This window comes from Gopherus evgoodei, chromosome 1, assembly GCF_007399415.2.
Source record: "Gopherus evgoodei ecotype Sinaloan lineage chromosome 1, rGopEvg1_v1.p, whole genome shotgun sequence".
Classification (NCBI taxonomy): domain Eukaryota; kingdom Metazoa; phylum Chordata; order Testudines; family Testudinidae; genus Gopherus; species Gopherus evgoodei.
Genome location: NC_044322.1, coordinates 135334355 through 135350210, shown reverse-complemented (window position 1 = coordinate 135350210; position 15856 = coordinate 135334355). Strand labels below are relative to the sequence as shown.

The window sequence follows — 15856 nt, the reverse complement described above, 5'->3', positions numbered from 1 at the left end:
AATAACCACACACTTTTCATATTGCTATCTGGAGATTATTCTGTACAACTGTTTATTTTAGCAAAAGTCACTTATTTTAGCCACATGGAAGGCAAATAGTATATAATATGTGATAATTAAATCACAGATTCCTTCACTACCCCAAATTTACATACATTGTTAAAGCTTATATGGCTCAAATATATCTAGCTCTACCGAAGTATGCAGAAAATCAAAAGAAACAACATTTTAGAAATTCTGATGTAGCATTCAAGCCATGTTCTTTCCAATAGACAGCCTTGTCAGGGAGATTGGGAAACATTTGAAAAAAGCTAATGCTAATAGAAATGTTTTCTTGAGTGTCAACATGTTAATTGGGGTTATTTTAGCAGAAGCCACACAGCAGAACCAGAAAGTGAGAATGAATAGAAACAGTTTAGACCTAATTTCACTGTCCACTCTAGATTGACAGTATGCATTCAGATAAGAGATGACGTAATCTTCACACTTGGTTTTTACATATACACCCTATTAAATATGTGTCTTAAAAACACATGCTTTGAAACTGCTGTACCTGTAGTTTCTTTAATCTTGGGGATCCGATGACATCCATCTCTCAAAGTGCCAAACAGTGGTTCAGCATTAACTGCTGAATGAATGGCAGGCATTGTCATTCTATGACACACAGCTTCTGACTGCTGATGTAGTTCCTTGTACGTTGTTCCATGGTTTGGAAGAATGGCAACTCTTTCATCTGCTGGAATATAGCTAATGCCCTTCACAGATGAATCCGAGATAATGTGCTTAACATCAGAAGTACAAAGAGGAGATTCAACTGGGGTAGCACATGGGCTACTGCCTGTGCTGCATCCTGCATCCACTGAAGAACACTGGGAGCTTTGCAGAGAAAAATGGCCTTCACTTTGCAAAGATGACATGCGCTTGGTCAAGTGATATTCACAAAGTCTACTCACACTCTGCTCAGCTTCCGGTAGCTTTGAAGAATGGTCATGTGCATCTTCTGAGTCATTTAGGTCTTTGGCTGAAGACACATTAGTCATATCAGACAAAAAGTTTTCACCTGGGCCAAGTGCTGAAGTATCACCCTCATTAACTTCAGCATTCACTTCATTCTTAGAGCCAGTATCTGTTTTACTAAGACCAGAAACTCTTGGAAATGTCTTCCCATTCACTGTTTCTGAGCTTGGTTTATCTGCTGCTTCATCATCGGCAGCAGCATACCATCTTTGGCGAAAGGCAGTTCTCTCCACATTAAAAGTGCTTATGCGTTGACCATCTCTTGAAGAAAGAGTACCACATATAGCATTTAGATCTTCATCAGTCTCTGCTTTTTTAGCTCCCTGATACTTCTTCACAGTAACATTACCATCACAGGCTGCTTTCACTTCACCATCAGTCATCTTATTTTTCCTTTTACTAGTACAAGAGTATACCAAAGACCCCATGTGCAATTTGCTAAAATAGTCAGTGACAGATTTTGTTTCCATGGTCTCTGGTTCCATTTCCATACTGTCTGAATGAAGAATCTGCTTCGAAGAAGGCACAACTTTTGACTGTAGCTCAGCAGTTTGACAATCGGCTATGGACTGTGAGAATTTTGCAAGTGGTCCTCCAGCCTGATTCTTAGCAACGGGGAACTCTGTTTGCTCTTCCACAAGGGGTTGGTACCCTTCACTAGTGGTCAAAAACATACGTGTGGAGTTTTCTGACTGTCTCTGTGCTGCGGTTAGTTCAGAATTTTCAGTCATTTCAGAAGAATTTGTTTCATTGCCAGAATCTGAAGATGACTCAGGGCTATATGCTCGCAAGATTGCTACACCTGCATGCCACAAAAAATAAGAGCCAATTAATGAAAGCATCTGAGGCACTTGAATAAACGGATTAGAAAATGGGGTGTGTTAAACATAAAAATAAAGGGATTTTTATGGTTTATTTTAAAGCATACTCCAATTTTACTGCATAATCCCCAAGAAAGATAACTTAGCAACTTTATGGTAGTTCCACCACATGATATGGAATGTGAGGTGTGTACATGATGGTAAAAACATAGAATGGAATGTTTCCAAGGCTAAATGGCGCAAATGGATGAAGTGGAATGATGCTCAATGAATAAATGTAACTATGGTGAAAGAACCTGAATTGCCATTTGTCTGCTGTTCCTCTGAAGCAGTCAAAGCCTCTAGTGCTTGAAGAGTGGAGACTACAGCATCATCTAGCCCCTTGTCACACTTCCCCTCAGTATTAGTAGGGACAGCATCAATGAGTGACACTGGAATGTCATCATTTCCTACATTGCTAGCTTGCTCCTTGTCTTCTAAATACTGTGTTGTTTGGTGCTGAGAGTCTTCCTCATCTGAACTGTCCCTGAAGCCAGGTGGAGGAGCAGCAATGGCCATGTTTAAAGAATGTAATAGGAAGTCATCTTCATTATCATCACCTTCCGGAGGGGGGAGTGATGTCAAATCAATAATATCATCACTTGAACCAGAAAGACTGAGAAGGGTAGGCCTACTGATTTCTCCTACCATAATGTCCTCCTCACAGCTAACTTCATCTTCATCTTCAACATCATCTGTGTTTTCCGCATAACAAATGTCATGCAACAAGGGCTCTTCTATCCCTTCTGCAGCTCCAAATATTTTGCCATCGTTCATGCTTGCATAAACAGAATTTGTAGCAAACTGAATGCTTTCAACATCTGGAGACAATTCTAGACCTTTAATGTCATTGGTACTGCTAATATAAATAGCTCTCTGTTTGTCCAATACTTCTGGACTTTCATCCAGAAGTCTTTCATAGCCAAGGGTTTGGGGACTGATACCATCCAAGCTGTGATCTCCAAATATAAAGGATACTTTTGCTCCCCTTGGAGAGTCCTGTGCTTTCTTGGTAGATTCCAGTCCTGAGAGTGACAGTAATGACTGCTGGTTTAAACTTCTGTTTTCTGCTGCCTCAGTGGAGTCATCTTGTTTGGTCAGCTTCTGATCGAGTCCACCTGAATTATAGGTATTTTCTATGTACACATGCCTGTGGTCTTTTTGACACGTGGGGCTTTCGGAAACTTCTGCAGTCTTCTGTTTTGGGTCTACAAATGTTCTTTGGACCTCTTGATCCCCTTCAGCCATGAATGTAGTAGTTTTTGGTACACAGTTCCACTCAGAAGCATGGAGGTTATACTTCCCTCTATTTTCATTTCCTACAGTTTGGCAAAATAAAAGCAACAGTCATTTAACAAATGAACCGCTTCATCAAATTTTATAATATTGACTTGTTAATTCTGAATAAGCAATGTTTTAAATATAGAACAGCTACATAAACTTGTCCCTTTTACAGTCAAACCATTTTCAAACGCTCCTCTACTTCAAGATATGGATCTCTTGGTTTAAGAATTAAGATTAACTGGATGTTTTTATGCTGTAAGGGCAGAGAATTAAACTAAAACTAGGTGAAATAATAACCCAGGACTTGTTATGATAATCTAAAAAAACCCAGCACCTCACATTTCTGCATGAAGACTCTAGTTATATAAAATGTTATAACCTGTATGCAAACAAATGATCATTCATTTGCTTCACTGTGGCACGAGGAGTAATACATTAAACATTTTATGTTACCATTAATACGAACAATGGCTGAACCTTAAAATACTACAATGCCAAATTTATATATTACAACTCTAGGCCCCAAACTAGCAATCAGATCTGAGTGGACATACCCCTGTACCTGCACACAGCACTACTGACATCAATGGAATTTTGTCCGCGTGGGTCCAATCACAGTATCGAGGCCTTGTTTTATACATGTGACTTCTGTTAATGCATTATGCAATAAATACCTGTTTCTCGGTTTCCTGCATTTTTCTTGTTGGCCATGTTAAATATTGAGCGCCTTGAATCAACCAGTAGTTTATAGTATCCAGCTGTTAAACAGGCAAGGTTCATTGCATCTGATGATTCCATTAGCAGAGTAATAGGCTATGAAGGAAACAACCAAGTCTTCGTTAAGGCTATTCATTCTTAATACATTTACTTGCTGAAACATGACTTATTAAAATTAGTATATTTATAAAATGTAAATTATAGGAATTATTTCACAAATGCTACATTGGAAAATCAAAAAATAAATTAGTTTTCCTCAGCTCTGAAAGGTCTGATTGAAAACAATATTTAGGGTACAAAATGTTCGGGAGATGAAGCAAGGAAAATGTCTAACTGGACATTTTAAATTAACTTGATGCTTAACTAATATTTGTATTGCTGTCTATATAATTATTAATAATAAACGCTTCAATTCTCAAGTGAGTTCTAAGATGCTTAACATCTAGAACTTATTAAAATGTTAATATTGTTCATAAAATTTTAAAACTAAACCTTTCACCTCTCTCACTGGTGTACCCTAGAGTTTGTCTACATGGTAAGTAACTGCCTGGAAAGCCAGGGTGTGGATCTAGAGCCCAGCACCTTGCTACACTGTAATGACCCATGCGATCACTGCTACAGCTCGCTGAAAGTCCGGGAGTGCCATACTGTAGCACAGGGGTAGGCAACCTATGGCACGGGTGCCGAAGGCGGCATGTGAGCTGATTTTCAGTGGCACTCACACTGCCCGGGTCCTGGCCACCAGTTCGGGGGGCTCTCCATTTTAATTTAATTTTAAATGAAGCTTCTTAAACATTTTAAAAGCCTTATTTACTTTACATACAACAATAGTTTAGTTATATATTATAGACTTATAGAAAGAGATCTTCAAAAATTTTAAAATATATGACTGGCACATGAAACCTTAAATTAGAATGAATAAATGAAGACGCAGCACACCACTTCTGAAAGGTTGCCGACACTTGCTGTAGCAGTATCCACATTTATGGGAAGATTTTATTGGACTCTCCTGCAAACTAATTGACAATTGGTCCTGAAGGAGGCTGTGCACTTGCCCTCTTGATCAAAACAAGGTTCTCTGATCATAGCTGTCTAAGACAAAGCACAAAATAGGGTTGTCATGGTATAATTCCCCACTCTGAACCTTAGCGTCCAAAAGATGGGGTATCAGCATGAATTCCTCTAAGCTTGATTACCAGCTTAGGACCTGTAGCGTTGCCACCAACCAGGAATTCCAGTGTCTGGTACACTCTGGTCCCCCCAAAACCTTGCCCGGGGATCCCCAAGTCCCAGACCCTCTGGATCTTAACACAAGGAAAGAAAACCCTTTCCCTCACCGTTGCCTCTCCCAGGCTTCCCCTCCCTGGGTTACCCTGGAAGATCACTGTGATTCAAACTCCTTGAATCTTAAACAGAGAGGGAAATGCATCTTTCCCCCTCCTTATCTCTTCCCCTCCCAGACTCTTTCTGAGAGAGAAGTAATCCTAACACAGAGAGAAATTAGCCTCTCTCTCCCCCTTCCCTCCTTTCTCCCCTCCAATTCCCTGGTGGATCCAGACCCAGTCCCCTGGGGTCTCACCAGAATAAAAAAACAATCAGGTTCTTAAACAAGAAAAGCTTTTAATTAAAGAAGGAAAAAAAAAGTAAAAATTATCTTTGTAAATTTAAAATGGAATAGGTACAGGGTCTTTCAGCTATAGACACTGGGAATACCCTGCCAGCCTAAGTATTCAAGTACAAATTAAAATCTTTTCAGCAAATACACATTTGAACTCCTTCCAGCCAAATACACATTTGAACTCCTCCCAGCCAAATACACATTTGCAAATAAAGAAAACAAACATAAGCCTAACTTGCTTTATCTACCTCGTACTCACTATTCTGGATCTATAAGAAACTGTATCAGGGAGATTGGAGAGAAACCTGGTTGCACATCTGGTCCCTCCGAGCCCCCAGAGTGAACAACAACCAAAAACTAACAGCACACACACAAACTTCCCTCCCTCAAGATTTGAAAGTATCCTGTCTTCTGACTGGTCCTCTGGTCAGGTGACAGCCAGGCTCACTGTTCTTGTTAACCCTATCCAGGCAAAAGAGATATGAAGCACTTTTGTTCTATTAACTCTTACTTATCTGTTTATGACAAGGGTATATGTGTTTTTTTAAAATCCATAGTGTAGAATCTTAAGCCAATACACATGGTGTTGACATAATTCCATGACACCCTTATTCACATGTGCAGTTTCAGACCCAATGGAAAAATCCAGGCAATTATTGTTATGGTTATTTATCATTTTGCTTCTGGGCAATGTGAGATTTTGTTCAGAAGTACAGGAGCCTTGGTATAAGGACACATGCTTGACACAAAGCAGTCAACTTTGGGCATAAAATTAAAACAAATTATTAACCAAAGATGAGTGAATCAATTCTTATTATGTTAGTCTTAAGATGGAGCAGGTGTGCATGTATATAGAGAGGTGTTTGAAATGCTTTCTTGATGCTGAATTTTATGAGAGGATCAATAAAAGTAGATGATTTTCAGAGAGATTTTAAATATCAAGAGCATTACTGTGACCTGCTGTTCACTCTTTTCATAACCTATACGCAACTAAACTTTTATGGATGACTTTTTGGAAATAACATGGTAGAGGGAATACTGAAAAAGAAAATTAATGGTAAAAGAAAGACTCAAGCTGTTTGCACTTCTATAGAACTTTTCAACCAAAGATCTTAAAGTGCTTTACAAGCATTAACTAATTAAGCTTCACAGTAACCCTGAGAGATATTATCATTCCCTTTTACTGATTGAGGAATGAAGACTTTGGCCACATTCACTAGTGCTACTACAGGCAGATGTAAATTACCCCTTCCTTACTCAGTGAGGCCCACTCCCTCCCCTTGCATCCCATGGAGGAATTCATCATAAGTGGAAGGCAAATGCTGTTAGTGGTGCCCTCATTCTGGATTTCTGTCAAGGGTTTGAGCAGATTTATTTTGTACTTAAAGTATTTTCCAGTTGCTATGGTCATGCCTATTTCCTGGCCAATATCAACCACTTCCTAGGCCTACCCACTGTGATAGTGGAACTTCTGTTTCATGTTATTTTTCAGTTACTGATAATCATATGCAAAATTTCCATATCCTTATTCAAGTGCCATCATAACACTACTTTTGGTAGGTTTCTCCTTTTGACAGGAAGCAGAATAGATATTTTGACCCTCTTGCTACTTAGTCCATATAAATCTTGCGCGACTCATTTTCCTTGTCATTCTTGATACTCATCATTTATATTTCTCTTCCCTCACTGAACTGGCAGGTTACTACAGATTACTTCTCTGCTTTATGGTCTGTGTTGCTTAGCTATTAGTATTAGGGCTGTCAAACGATAAAAAAATTAATCGCGATTAATCGTGCGATTAATTGCACTGTTAAACAATAATATAATACCATTTATTTAAATATTTTTGGATGTTTTCTACATTTTCAAATATATTTATTTCAATTACCACACAGAAAACAAAGTGTAGAATACTCACTTTATATATATTTTTGATTACAAGTATTTGCGCTGTAAAAAAACCCAAAAGAAATAGTATTTTTCAATTCACCTAATGCAAGTACTGTAGTGCAATCTCTTTATCATGGAAATTGAACTTACAAATGTAGAATTATGTACAAAAAAACCTGCATTAAAAAATAAAAGAATGTAAAATTTTAGAGCCTGCAAATCCACTTAGTCCTACTTCTTGTTCAGCCAATCGCGCAGACAAATAAGTTGTTTACATTTGCAGGAGATAATGCTGCCCTCTTCTTGTTTACAGTGTCACCTGAAAGTGAGAACAGGATTCTCATGGCACTGTTGTAGCTGGCTAATAATGTGCTAAAGATTCATATGTCCCTTCATGCTTCAGCCACCATTCAAGGGGACATGCATCCATGCTGACGATGGGTTCTGCTCAATAACAATCCAAAGTAGTGAGGACCAACGCATGTTCATTTTTGTTATCTGAGTCAGATGCCACCAGCAGAAGGATGATTTTCTGTTTTGTTGGTTTGGATTCTGTAGTTTCCACATTAGAGTGTGCTCTTTTAAGACTTCTGCAAGCATGCACCCCACTTTGTCCCTCTCAGATTTTGGAAGGCACTTCAACCTTAAACCTTGGGTCCAGTGCTGTAGCTATCTTTAGAAATCTCACATTGGTACCTTCTTTGCATTTTGTCAAATCTGCAGCGATAGTGTTCTTAAGATGAACAACATGAGCTGGGTCATCATCTGAGACTGCTGTAACATGAAATATATGGAAGAATGTAGGTGAAAAAGAGTACGGGACATACAATTCTCCCCCAAGGAGTTCAGTCACAAATCTAATTAACACATTTTTTTAATAAGCACCATCAGCATGGAAGAGTGTCCTCCGGAATAGTGGCCAAAGCATGAAGGGACATATGAATGTTTAGCATATCTGGCACGCAAATACCTTGCAACACCAGCTACAAAAGTGCCATGCAAATGACAGTTCTCACTTTCTGATGGTATTGTAAATAAGAAGAGGGCAGCATTATCTCCTATAAATGTGAACAAACTTGTTTGTTTTAGCAATTGGCTGAACAAGAAGTAGGACTGAGTGAACTTGTAGGCTCTCAAGTTTTACATTGTTTTGTTTCTGAGTGCAGTTATATAACAAAAAAAATCTACATTTGTAAGTTGCACTCTCACAACAAAAAGATTGCATTACAATACTTGTATGAGGTAAATTAAAAATACTATTTCTTTTGTTATCATTTTTACAGTGCAAATATTTGTAATAAAAAATAACATACACTTTGATTTCAATTACAACACAGAATACAATATATATGAAAATGTAGAAAAACATTCAAAATATTGAATACATTTCAACTGGTAGTTTATTGTTTAACAGTGCGATTAAAACTGTGATTAATCGTGATTTTTTTTAGTTAATTGCATGAGTTAAGTGTGATTAATCAACAGCTCTAATTAGTATTATAAAGTATTTTAGCCTTCTTAGACTCCCATCTCCTGGCTCCTTCAAACTACCTGGTCTTAAACACAGAGGAAGGATGATCTTCTGATTACATCGTAGGACTAGGAGATTCCTGGTTTTGCCACAAAACTTCTGTGTGAACAAAATGAGTCATTTAGCTCTGTCTCAGTTTCCCCATCCACATAATTACCCCAAAGGGGTGCTCTGTGACATTAATAGCTATAAAGCACTCTGGGATCTTCTGATATTATTATTGTCCAGGGAGCTAAAGGTGCTCACCAGCCAATAATGTTTTCTGGTGCATCCAGATCAAGTTGCAGCAATATTATCAACTTAAATATACTGAACTAATACTTGTCAATAAAAGTTAAGTGTTTGAAAGAAGAGCTTGGTAAACATTCCATGTGTAATTTTTCCATATACCTTTGTAAGAAAAAGGAAAATTGGTAGCATCCTTAGCTTAAAAGTATCGAACTTTTGCATACTGTGATATTTCCCACTTTAAGCTCTATTTATCCTCTATACAATTCTATAGAAAGTCTATGAAAGCTTCCACCATAAAGCTTCAAGATCCTATAAACTGCACTGAGAGGATGTAATATGCAAGATTTCACTCATTTCCACTGAGGCAAAGAGCTCAGTAGGATTCAAAAGAGGATCAGACATTTATATGAAGAACAAGAGCCCCCACAATTACAGTAGATAGAATAAAGAATTCAGAAGAGTTACTGGGATTGGGAAGAAATTTCCCTTTTAGGCAGGTTGTTCCAGAGCTGTCCACTGTGGGGTTTCTCTTACCTTCCTCTGAAGCATCTGGAACAGAATACTACTGGACTAGCTAGCTGGTCTTAAGTGATATGGAAATTCCTATGTTCCTAAGCAATCAGTTGTATGCCATTTGGCTAAAACAATTCTAAAATACACATTCATAATATTGGTAGCATGAAATATTTATAACAAAATCATGCACAACTTTATCAACTATTCCAATACAGAGGGAAAATGAAAATTGTGCTATTTTAAGATACTAAATTGATACAAATCAACAGTCAACTTACTTTTACATCTAAGACATGGAGCTCAACTCTAACAGTGCTCTCATCTTCTGTAAACATCTCGATCCTGTTAACGTGGCTAAAGTCTGCTAGCAGGGCCACCAAGTTCGTTTTGGTGTTGATCACGTGGCTGATACCATAGCGGGGCCCTACTAACAAAGTCACTTCTGAACGCTTTTCTCCTTGCTATAACATAAACAGAAGAAAATAAAAATTTAAAAAAGAGTCAGAAACCTGACAGGTTTTGCATAACAAAAATAAAATAAGATGAAACAAAAACACCATTTCTACCCTGTTTCATTTTTATGAGATTTCATTTGCATAGTAGTTCTTTGCCATGAATTAGTAAATTCTTCGGTAAAAGGCAAAACCAAACAAAACCAACAATAGGTACGTGATTGTACTAGATTTATAGTAAAATGAATAAAATAAAAGTTATCATGTCACAATTTCTTTTTGTTAGAAACTGACTGTATTGTGGTTTTCATGGGTGAATGTAGAGTATATGTCTTAAAAGAATAATTTTTTATTCAACAGCTTTAGTATTTTATAATTATACCCATAGTATCATCCATCAAATGAATGCTACCTCCAAGCTGCAAATCAGAATACAACGGAAGACATTTTCAAGAAGAATAAAACAAAAGTGTTTGCGTGGTATGATCCAACATAGTGTATATGTTATTTTAGAATGTTTGATTTGGACTTGAATTTCCTTAAAGCAAATGTGAGAATGAGGCAGATACAAATTAATGGGAGAAAATTATCAAGAAAATAAAGGAAAACGTTACCACTAATGTTGCCTTGAACACACGCCCCCCATATAATCGCAGATCGCTGAGGAACTTGAGGTAATGCACCTTGGCTTGCAGAGCAGACAGCTGAGGAGAAGGAAACCTCTGATGTTATTACAGGAGTAAGATGCAGTGGGGGGAATCCACACATATGGAAATGGAAGAACTAAAACATGATTACACAGCCTAAGGAGACTGGACTGTGACAAGAGCTCATCAGACTGACGATAAATCATTACATATTTGACTTCCTGATGAAGGAACAGGATTTCAGATCTTGGAATTAAAATCTTATTTATTTTGATCAGATGTACTCAAGACTCATGCATGGGTTGCATCAGGGCACTGCAAGTACATAGGAACTTTTCCAGTAAAAGGAAAATGTTAGACTACTCAGATTAAACATCTGTTCATTGAGGGATTTCAAGAGTAGACTGGAGTTCCTATTCATGATCACTATCAGTAGCAGTTCTTTAAAATTTGGTTTACCAATGTGAATTTAAAAAGAACAAGATGTTAAAAAAATTGCTAAGAACAGTTATAAATGGCACATTTTGCTAGATATTTGTGATATATAGGATTTTATTTCTAACTTACTACTAAGAAGTAATTTAGTTACTTTTCCACTACCCGTAACAGAGGATGAACCTGAAAAATAGAAAGAGATACATACAAACATGCCATAATTTATTCCCATGAAAAATAGGAATAATTTACATATAGGTTTAAATGAAGGGTTTTTTGGGGGGGGCAGGAGTGCTGTGTTTGCTTGCTGTTTAATTTTTTGGGGAAAACAATTTAAAAATTAAGAACTCGAGTATAATTTTTAGACTGAAAAAAAAACTCTCTTAAATTCATACAAATAATGTAGCCCAAAATCTGCAGCCCTTGCTCAGGCAAAAACCTCAAAATCCACAGTTTAAAAAATATATTTTGCATGCAAATCAAGCCCCCCTTAGTTCCAAAAAGTGGGCACATGGACAAGAAGGAACAGGCTTAATCTGCAATAAGGGAGATTTAGGTTAGATATTCGGAAAAGTTTTCTAATCATAAGGGCAGTTAAATTATCAAATAGACTTCCAAAGGAAGCTATGGAATCCCCATCATTGGAGATTTTTAAAAACAGGTTGAACAAGCACATGTCAAGGATGATGTTGGTTTACAGGTCCTGCCTCAGCACAGGGGGCTGGACTTGATGACTACTCGAGGTCCTTTCCAGTCTTGCATTTCTATGATTTTACCACTTCATCCTGTCCAGTGGTATACCTCATGCCCATATTAGGAAAATTTGAATAAATACATTTATCATGCATTGCCATCCTACAGGTCTCCAGATTTAGGCTTTAGTGCTCAGTCTTCTACTGAAAATGTCTTCTCCTATCCTTCACTAGGGATTCAGTCCTGGGGACAGATAGCTAAAGTAGTCAAATGGAACACAATGATTGTGAAAAAGAGACAAAACCTCTGAGATAGGAAGGGTCCTAATCACTGAAGGGAACCAAATTTATAGAAGATAACCACTTCCTGGATTTACTCCCAGAGCGGATTGTTAGTCACTACAGAGCACCAGGGTTTTCACGTTGTCTTGTCCTGCTAAACATGCAGGTGGCTGCACTATGTATTTCAAGAGAAGCCCTCAGCAGAGCCCATGATAGCAGCCCAACCTGAAGGTAACAAAAAGCATAGATAATTTTGTCAAGGTGTGCATCAGGGAGGCAGCATTGTAATCTCTGTTGTAACTGAAGATAGCATAAGCTATTGTGGGCCACTATTGCCAGCTGGGAATCCAGCAGCAGGGATGGATTCAAACATACCTGAACTACTATGATAAAATACATAGAGCTGACACCATTTCAGCTTTTGCTGCAACTATGTAAAGGCTAAACATTAGTTTGTTCAGTTAAAAATTTGGCAATTAGCTTTCAGTTAACCGCTAACATTTAGCGGTACTAAAATAAACATAGAATTATGTTCCTCTCTTGGGTCCCGAGCTGAAACCCACTGAAGTTAATGGGTGTCTTTCTGTTGAGTTCAATAGGTTTTGGATCAAGCCGCTGGTATTCTGCCATTCACAGAGTGTCTCAGTATCTAAAAGCTGCATATATATGGTATAAACAGACAAATGTCCTCAGACATTTTCCCTCACAGTTTTCCCAGTTGAAGCAAAGGCTTAATACCAAGACTAGGCATATTATAACAACACGGAAGATTCAATTACAATAAGGGAGATAATTTATCAAGTGACATCTTGCCAACTGTGGTCACTTTACCTTGCGGCGCCAGAGCAAATCATCCTGTAGTACCATGAAAATGTCTTATGTCTGTGCCAGGCTCATTGGTTAACATAGCTTAGAGCATTAGAAGCATACAGAACGTAATTCTCTAACAAGTTTGCATTAACAGCAGGTGCTAAATGAATTTTAAAAATCCTAGGCATACCCTGGTGGTTAATAATCAATTTTCCACCATTCTAAAAATGAAGAGATGCTTTAGCTGGGGTATAATTAATTATTTTTAATTGTTCTTGGAAATGTGGTAATAGGCACTGAAAGTTATACAGTCTAACAATCTTTGAAAATATACTGGCTAGGTATTTCTCCAAAGAACTAATTTTAAACATTTCCCGTGCATGCAGTCCTCTCTGGTCTTTAAAATATATTTTCCATTAAGATGCAAATACCTTTTTACCCGGAGGAACTAGGTTTTGATTTGCTTTGACAAGGTGTGAAAGTGCTTTCTTTATGTTCTTTTCTTTCATGCTTTGCAGCACAGCAGATGGAAGAAAAGTCTCTAATCCCCATTCTTTTCTGCAATAAAAGGCATATCTTTAATTTCACATTCCTGTGTTGATTATTTATCTAAGACTAGATGGTGGCTGTGATGCTGAGAAAATGAATGCCTGAAAGCACAGGGAGAGTTGGTGAAGGCACCAGTTGTGCTATAACAGATTATTTTCTGTACTCAGAGTACATACTGTTTCATAGAAAAATAAGATGCTTTAACATTTGCAGTGTGAGGCTCTTACTACCCCAGGGATTTTCCAAGCTGTTTTCAAAGACTCTTATTTTTAATCTTTAGTTCCTCACCTCCAGTTTATGAATAGATGCAGGAATATACACATAAACCGTGGTACAATTCTACATTTTCTATAAGGAATGTTTCTTTAGGCACAATGGCAAGGGTCTCCTTGCTCTGTTTTATTTGTTCTTTATAAGGGGTTTTTAGACCTATATTTCATATTACACCCCACTATGAGCACACTGGGCCACAGGTTGCACCAGGGTAACTGAGAAGGCAATTTAGCTCAGCATGTGTTATACAACCTGTGTATTTGGAGACATGATGGAATGCAACAGTCAAGGAACAATCAGGTCAAAATTGGCAACTGCACCTCTTTCTCAGGGGCTTTGTGTTGTGCTGACCATCCTTCTGGATGGGGAGAGCTGTAAATGTTGCCCCCTCAAAAGTGAAGTGGAATCACTTCCAAATTAGCCATAGGGATCACATGAGGCTCTCAGCTCAGTGCTCTGGGGTCTGTGGCAATCACAGAGGAAGAGAGGTTTAAAGCTGGTGTGTTTCAGGTAGAGGCCATCTTGCTAAGCATGGTTTAGTCAACAGATGGGCAAGTACAATACGAGAATTAAAAGTGCACTGAAAGCACACAAATCTAAAATCAGGATATGCAGACAGACAGACCAATCGACCAACATGCAAAAGACCTACAAACACTCTCTAACCTTTGTTTTTGAGGAATGCTCTATACACTATACTTACTCAATATATTTGAGGGAGATTTTCTGAGTTTGTCTGGTGGTCACAGTCGCAATATACATTTGCAATGCAGCCAGCCGCAGAGCAATATCATATTTCAGCTCAGGTCCAAACCTCTCCTGAACCACATCATTACAGCTCTGTCAAAGAACCAGGAGAGGGAGCATCAAGTTTAAAAATCTTTGACTTAAAAAGCGAAGCATAAACAAGCTTTTATTGATAGATTTTAAAGAAGGCTCCATTATGGATTGACCCCATGCTGAAAGGTGGCATTACACTGACAGTAAGCTATGTCTCTCAGATGCGCTGGGTATTCATGAAGGTCTGGATGCCTCAGAAGAATCCAGGTAGCTGCCAAAGAGCAAATGGCATATGTATTTTGATACAAGCATGTTCTGCCTGCATCCCCGCTGTGTGCGCACCATCTTTCCTATCCTCCAAGAGATTTTCCATGAATGACATTACAGGACAAGAAACAATTGCTGGGAAGTGCTGCCAGCTCACTTCCTTAAGCTCCTAGAGCTGCATACTCTTTGGAAGGATGCCACAGTATTAGCATATAAGAGGTATTTCTGTGAGGACTTGGAGGGGATAGGGACTTTGTTGGAAAATAAACACCTGCACATCTTTCAGACTGTGGTGGGTTTAGGTAACATAATCAATATGTTTAAAAATCAGGACCCTCCCATTGCCCAATTTTTATCTGTGAAAGCACAAACAAAAAGTACATTCAAAGTTGCCATCTACATGTTTTCTTAGCTTATACTAAGACTAGTTATGTTTTCACTTACCTGTACATATAGATATTCAAAAGCAACTGGATCTCTTCTTAAAAGGTCAATGGGATCCTTTGGGACGAAGCTGATTCTGAACAAACATCTCATCTTATGGGAGCTTGGCCTCTGGGTTACCTAGAAGAGTGCAATTATCTTATTAGCACTTTGAAACACTGGATTTGGAATGCTGTTCTTAGTTTTAGATACTTTAAACCTGATCCAGAGCCCACCTACGTCAACAGAGAGACTTCCATTGACTTGACTTAATGGGCATTGCATCAGGTTTGGCAAAATGAAAATTGAACTCTGTCCGTCTTTAAATATGTATGTGTGTGGGACCAGGAACAGCTGAAGATTTATCAGGACACAAACTGCCCAAACACATCTAAGTGCAATGAAAGTACTGGATTCTTCCAGTGCAATGTGCAAACTAAAATGTTGGATATAGTTATTCTCCACTGACAGTGAATTTGTTCCATGAAAAAAGTGAATTAACTTTAAGAGACTTTCACGGTATGATTTCCAAGTATTTGATCTTGGTAGCCCTCAAAGTAATAGATTAAACAGGTTTTGTTT

General features: G+C 38.0%; 1 protein-coding gene and 1 long non-coding RNA gene across 8 annotated transcripts in view; one reads left to right on the top strand and one right to left on the bottom strand.

Annotated features, from left to right (window-relative positions):
- The window catches only part of FRMPD4 (FERM and PDZ domain containing 4), a 466579-nt gene that overhangs the window by 3674 nt on the left and 447049 nt on the right, over positions 1–15856 (bottom strand). For all 7 annotated transcript variants that reach the window (XM_030572864.1, XM_030572808.1, XM_030572828.1 and 4 more), the window contains 8 exons: positions 15296–15415; positions 14508–14644; positions 13414–13540; positions 10731–10820; positions 9943–10125; positions 3836–3974; positions 2135–3196; positions 554–1819 (listed from right to left, as the gene is read on the bottom strand). In XM_030572864.1, coding sequence (XP_030428724.1) covers positions 554–1819; positions 2135–3196; positions 3836–3974; positions 9943–10125; positions 10731–10820; positions 13414–13540; positions 14508–14644; positions 15296–15415 — 3124 coding nt within the window. The remainder of the gene's footprint in view (positions 1–553; positions 1820–2134; positions 3197–3835; positions 3975–9942; positions 10126–10730; positions 10821–13413; positions 13541–14507; positions 14645–15295; positions 15416–15856) is intronic.
- The window catches only part of LOC115656326, a 73547-nt gene that overhangs the window by 50537 nt on the left and 7154 nt on the right, over positions 1–15856 (top strand). The gene's annotated exons all lie outside the window — the stretch shown is intronic.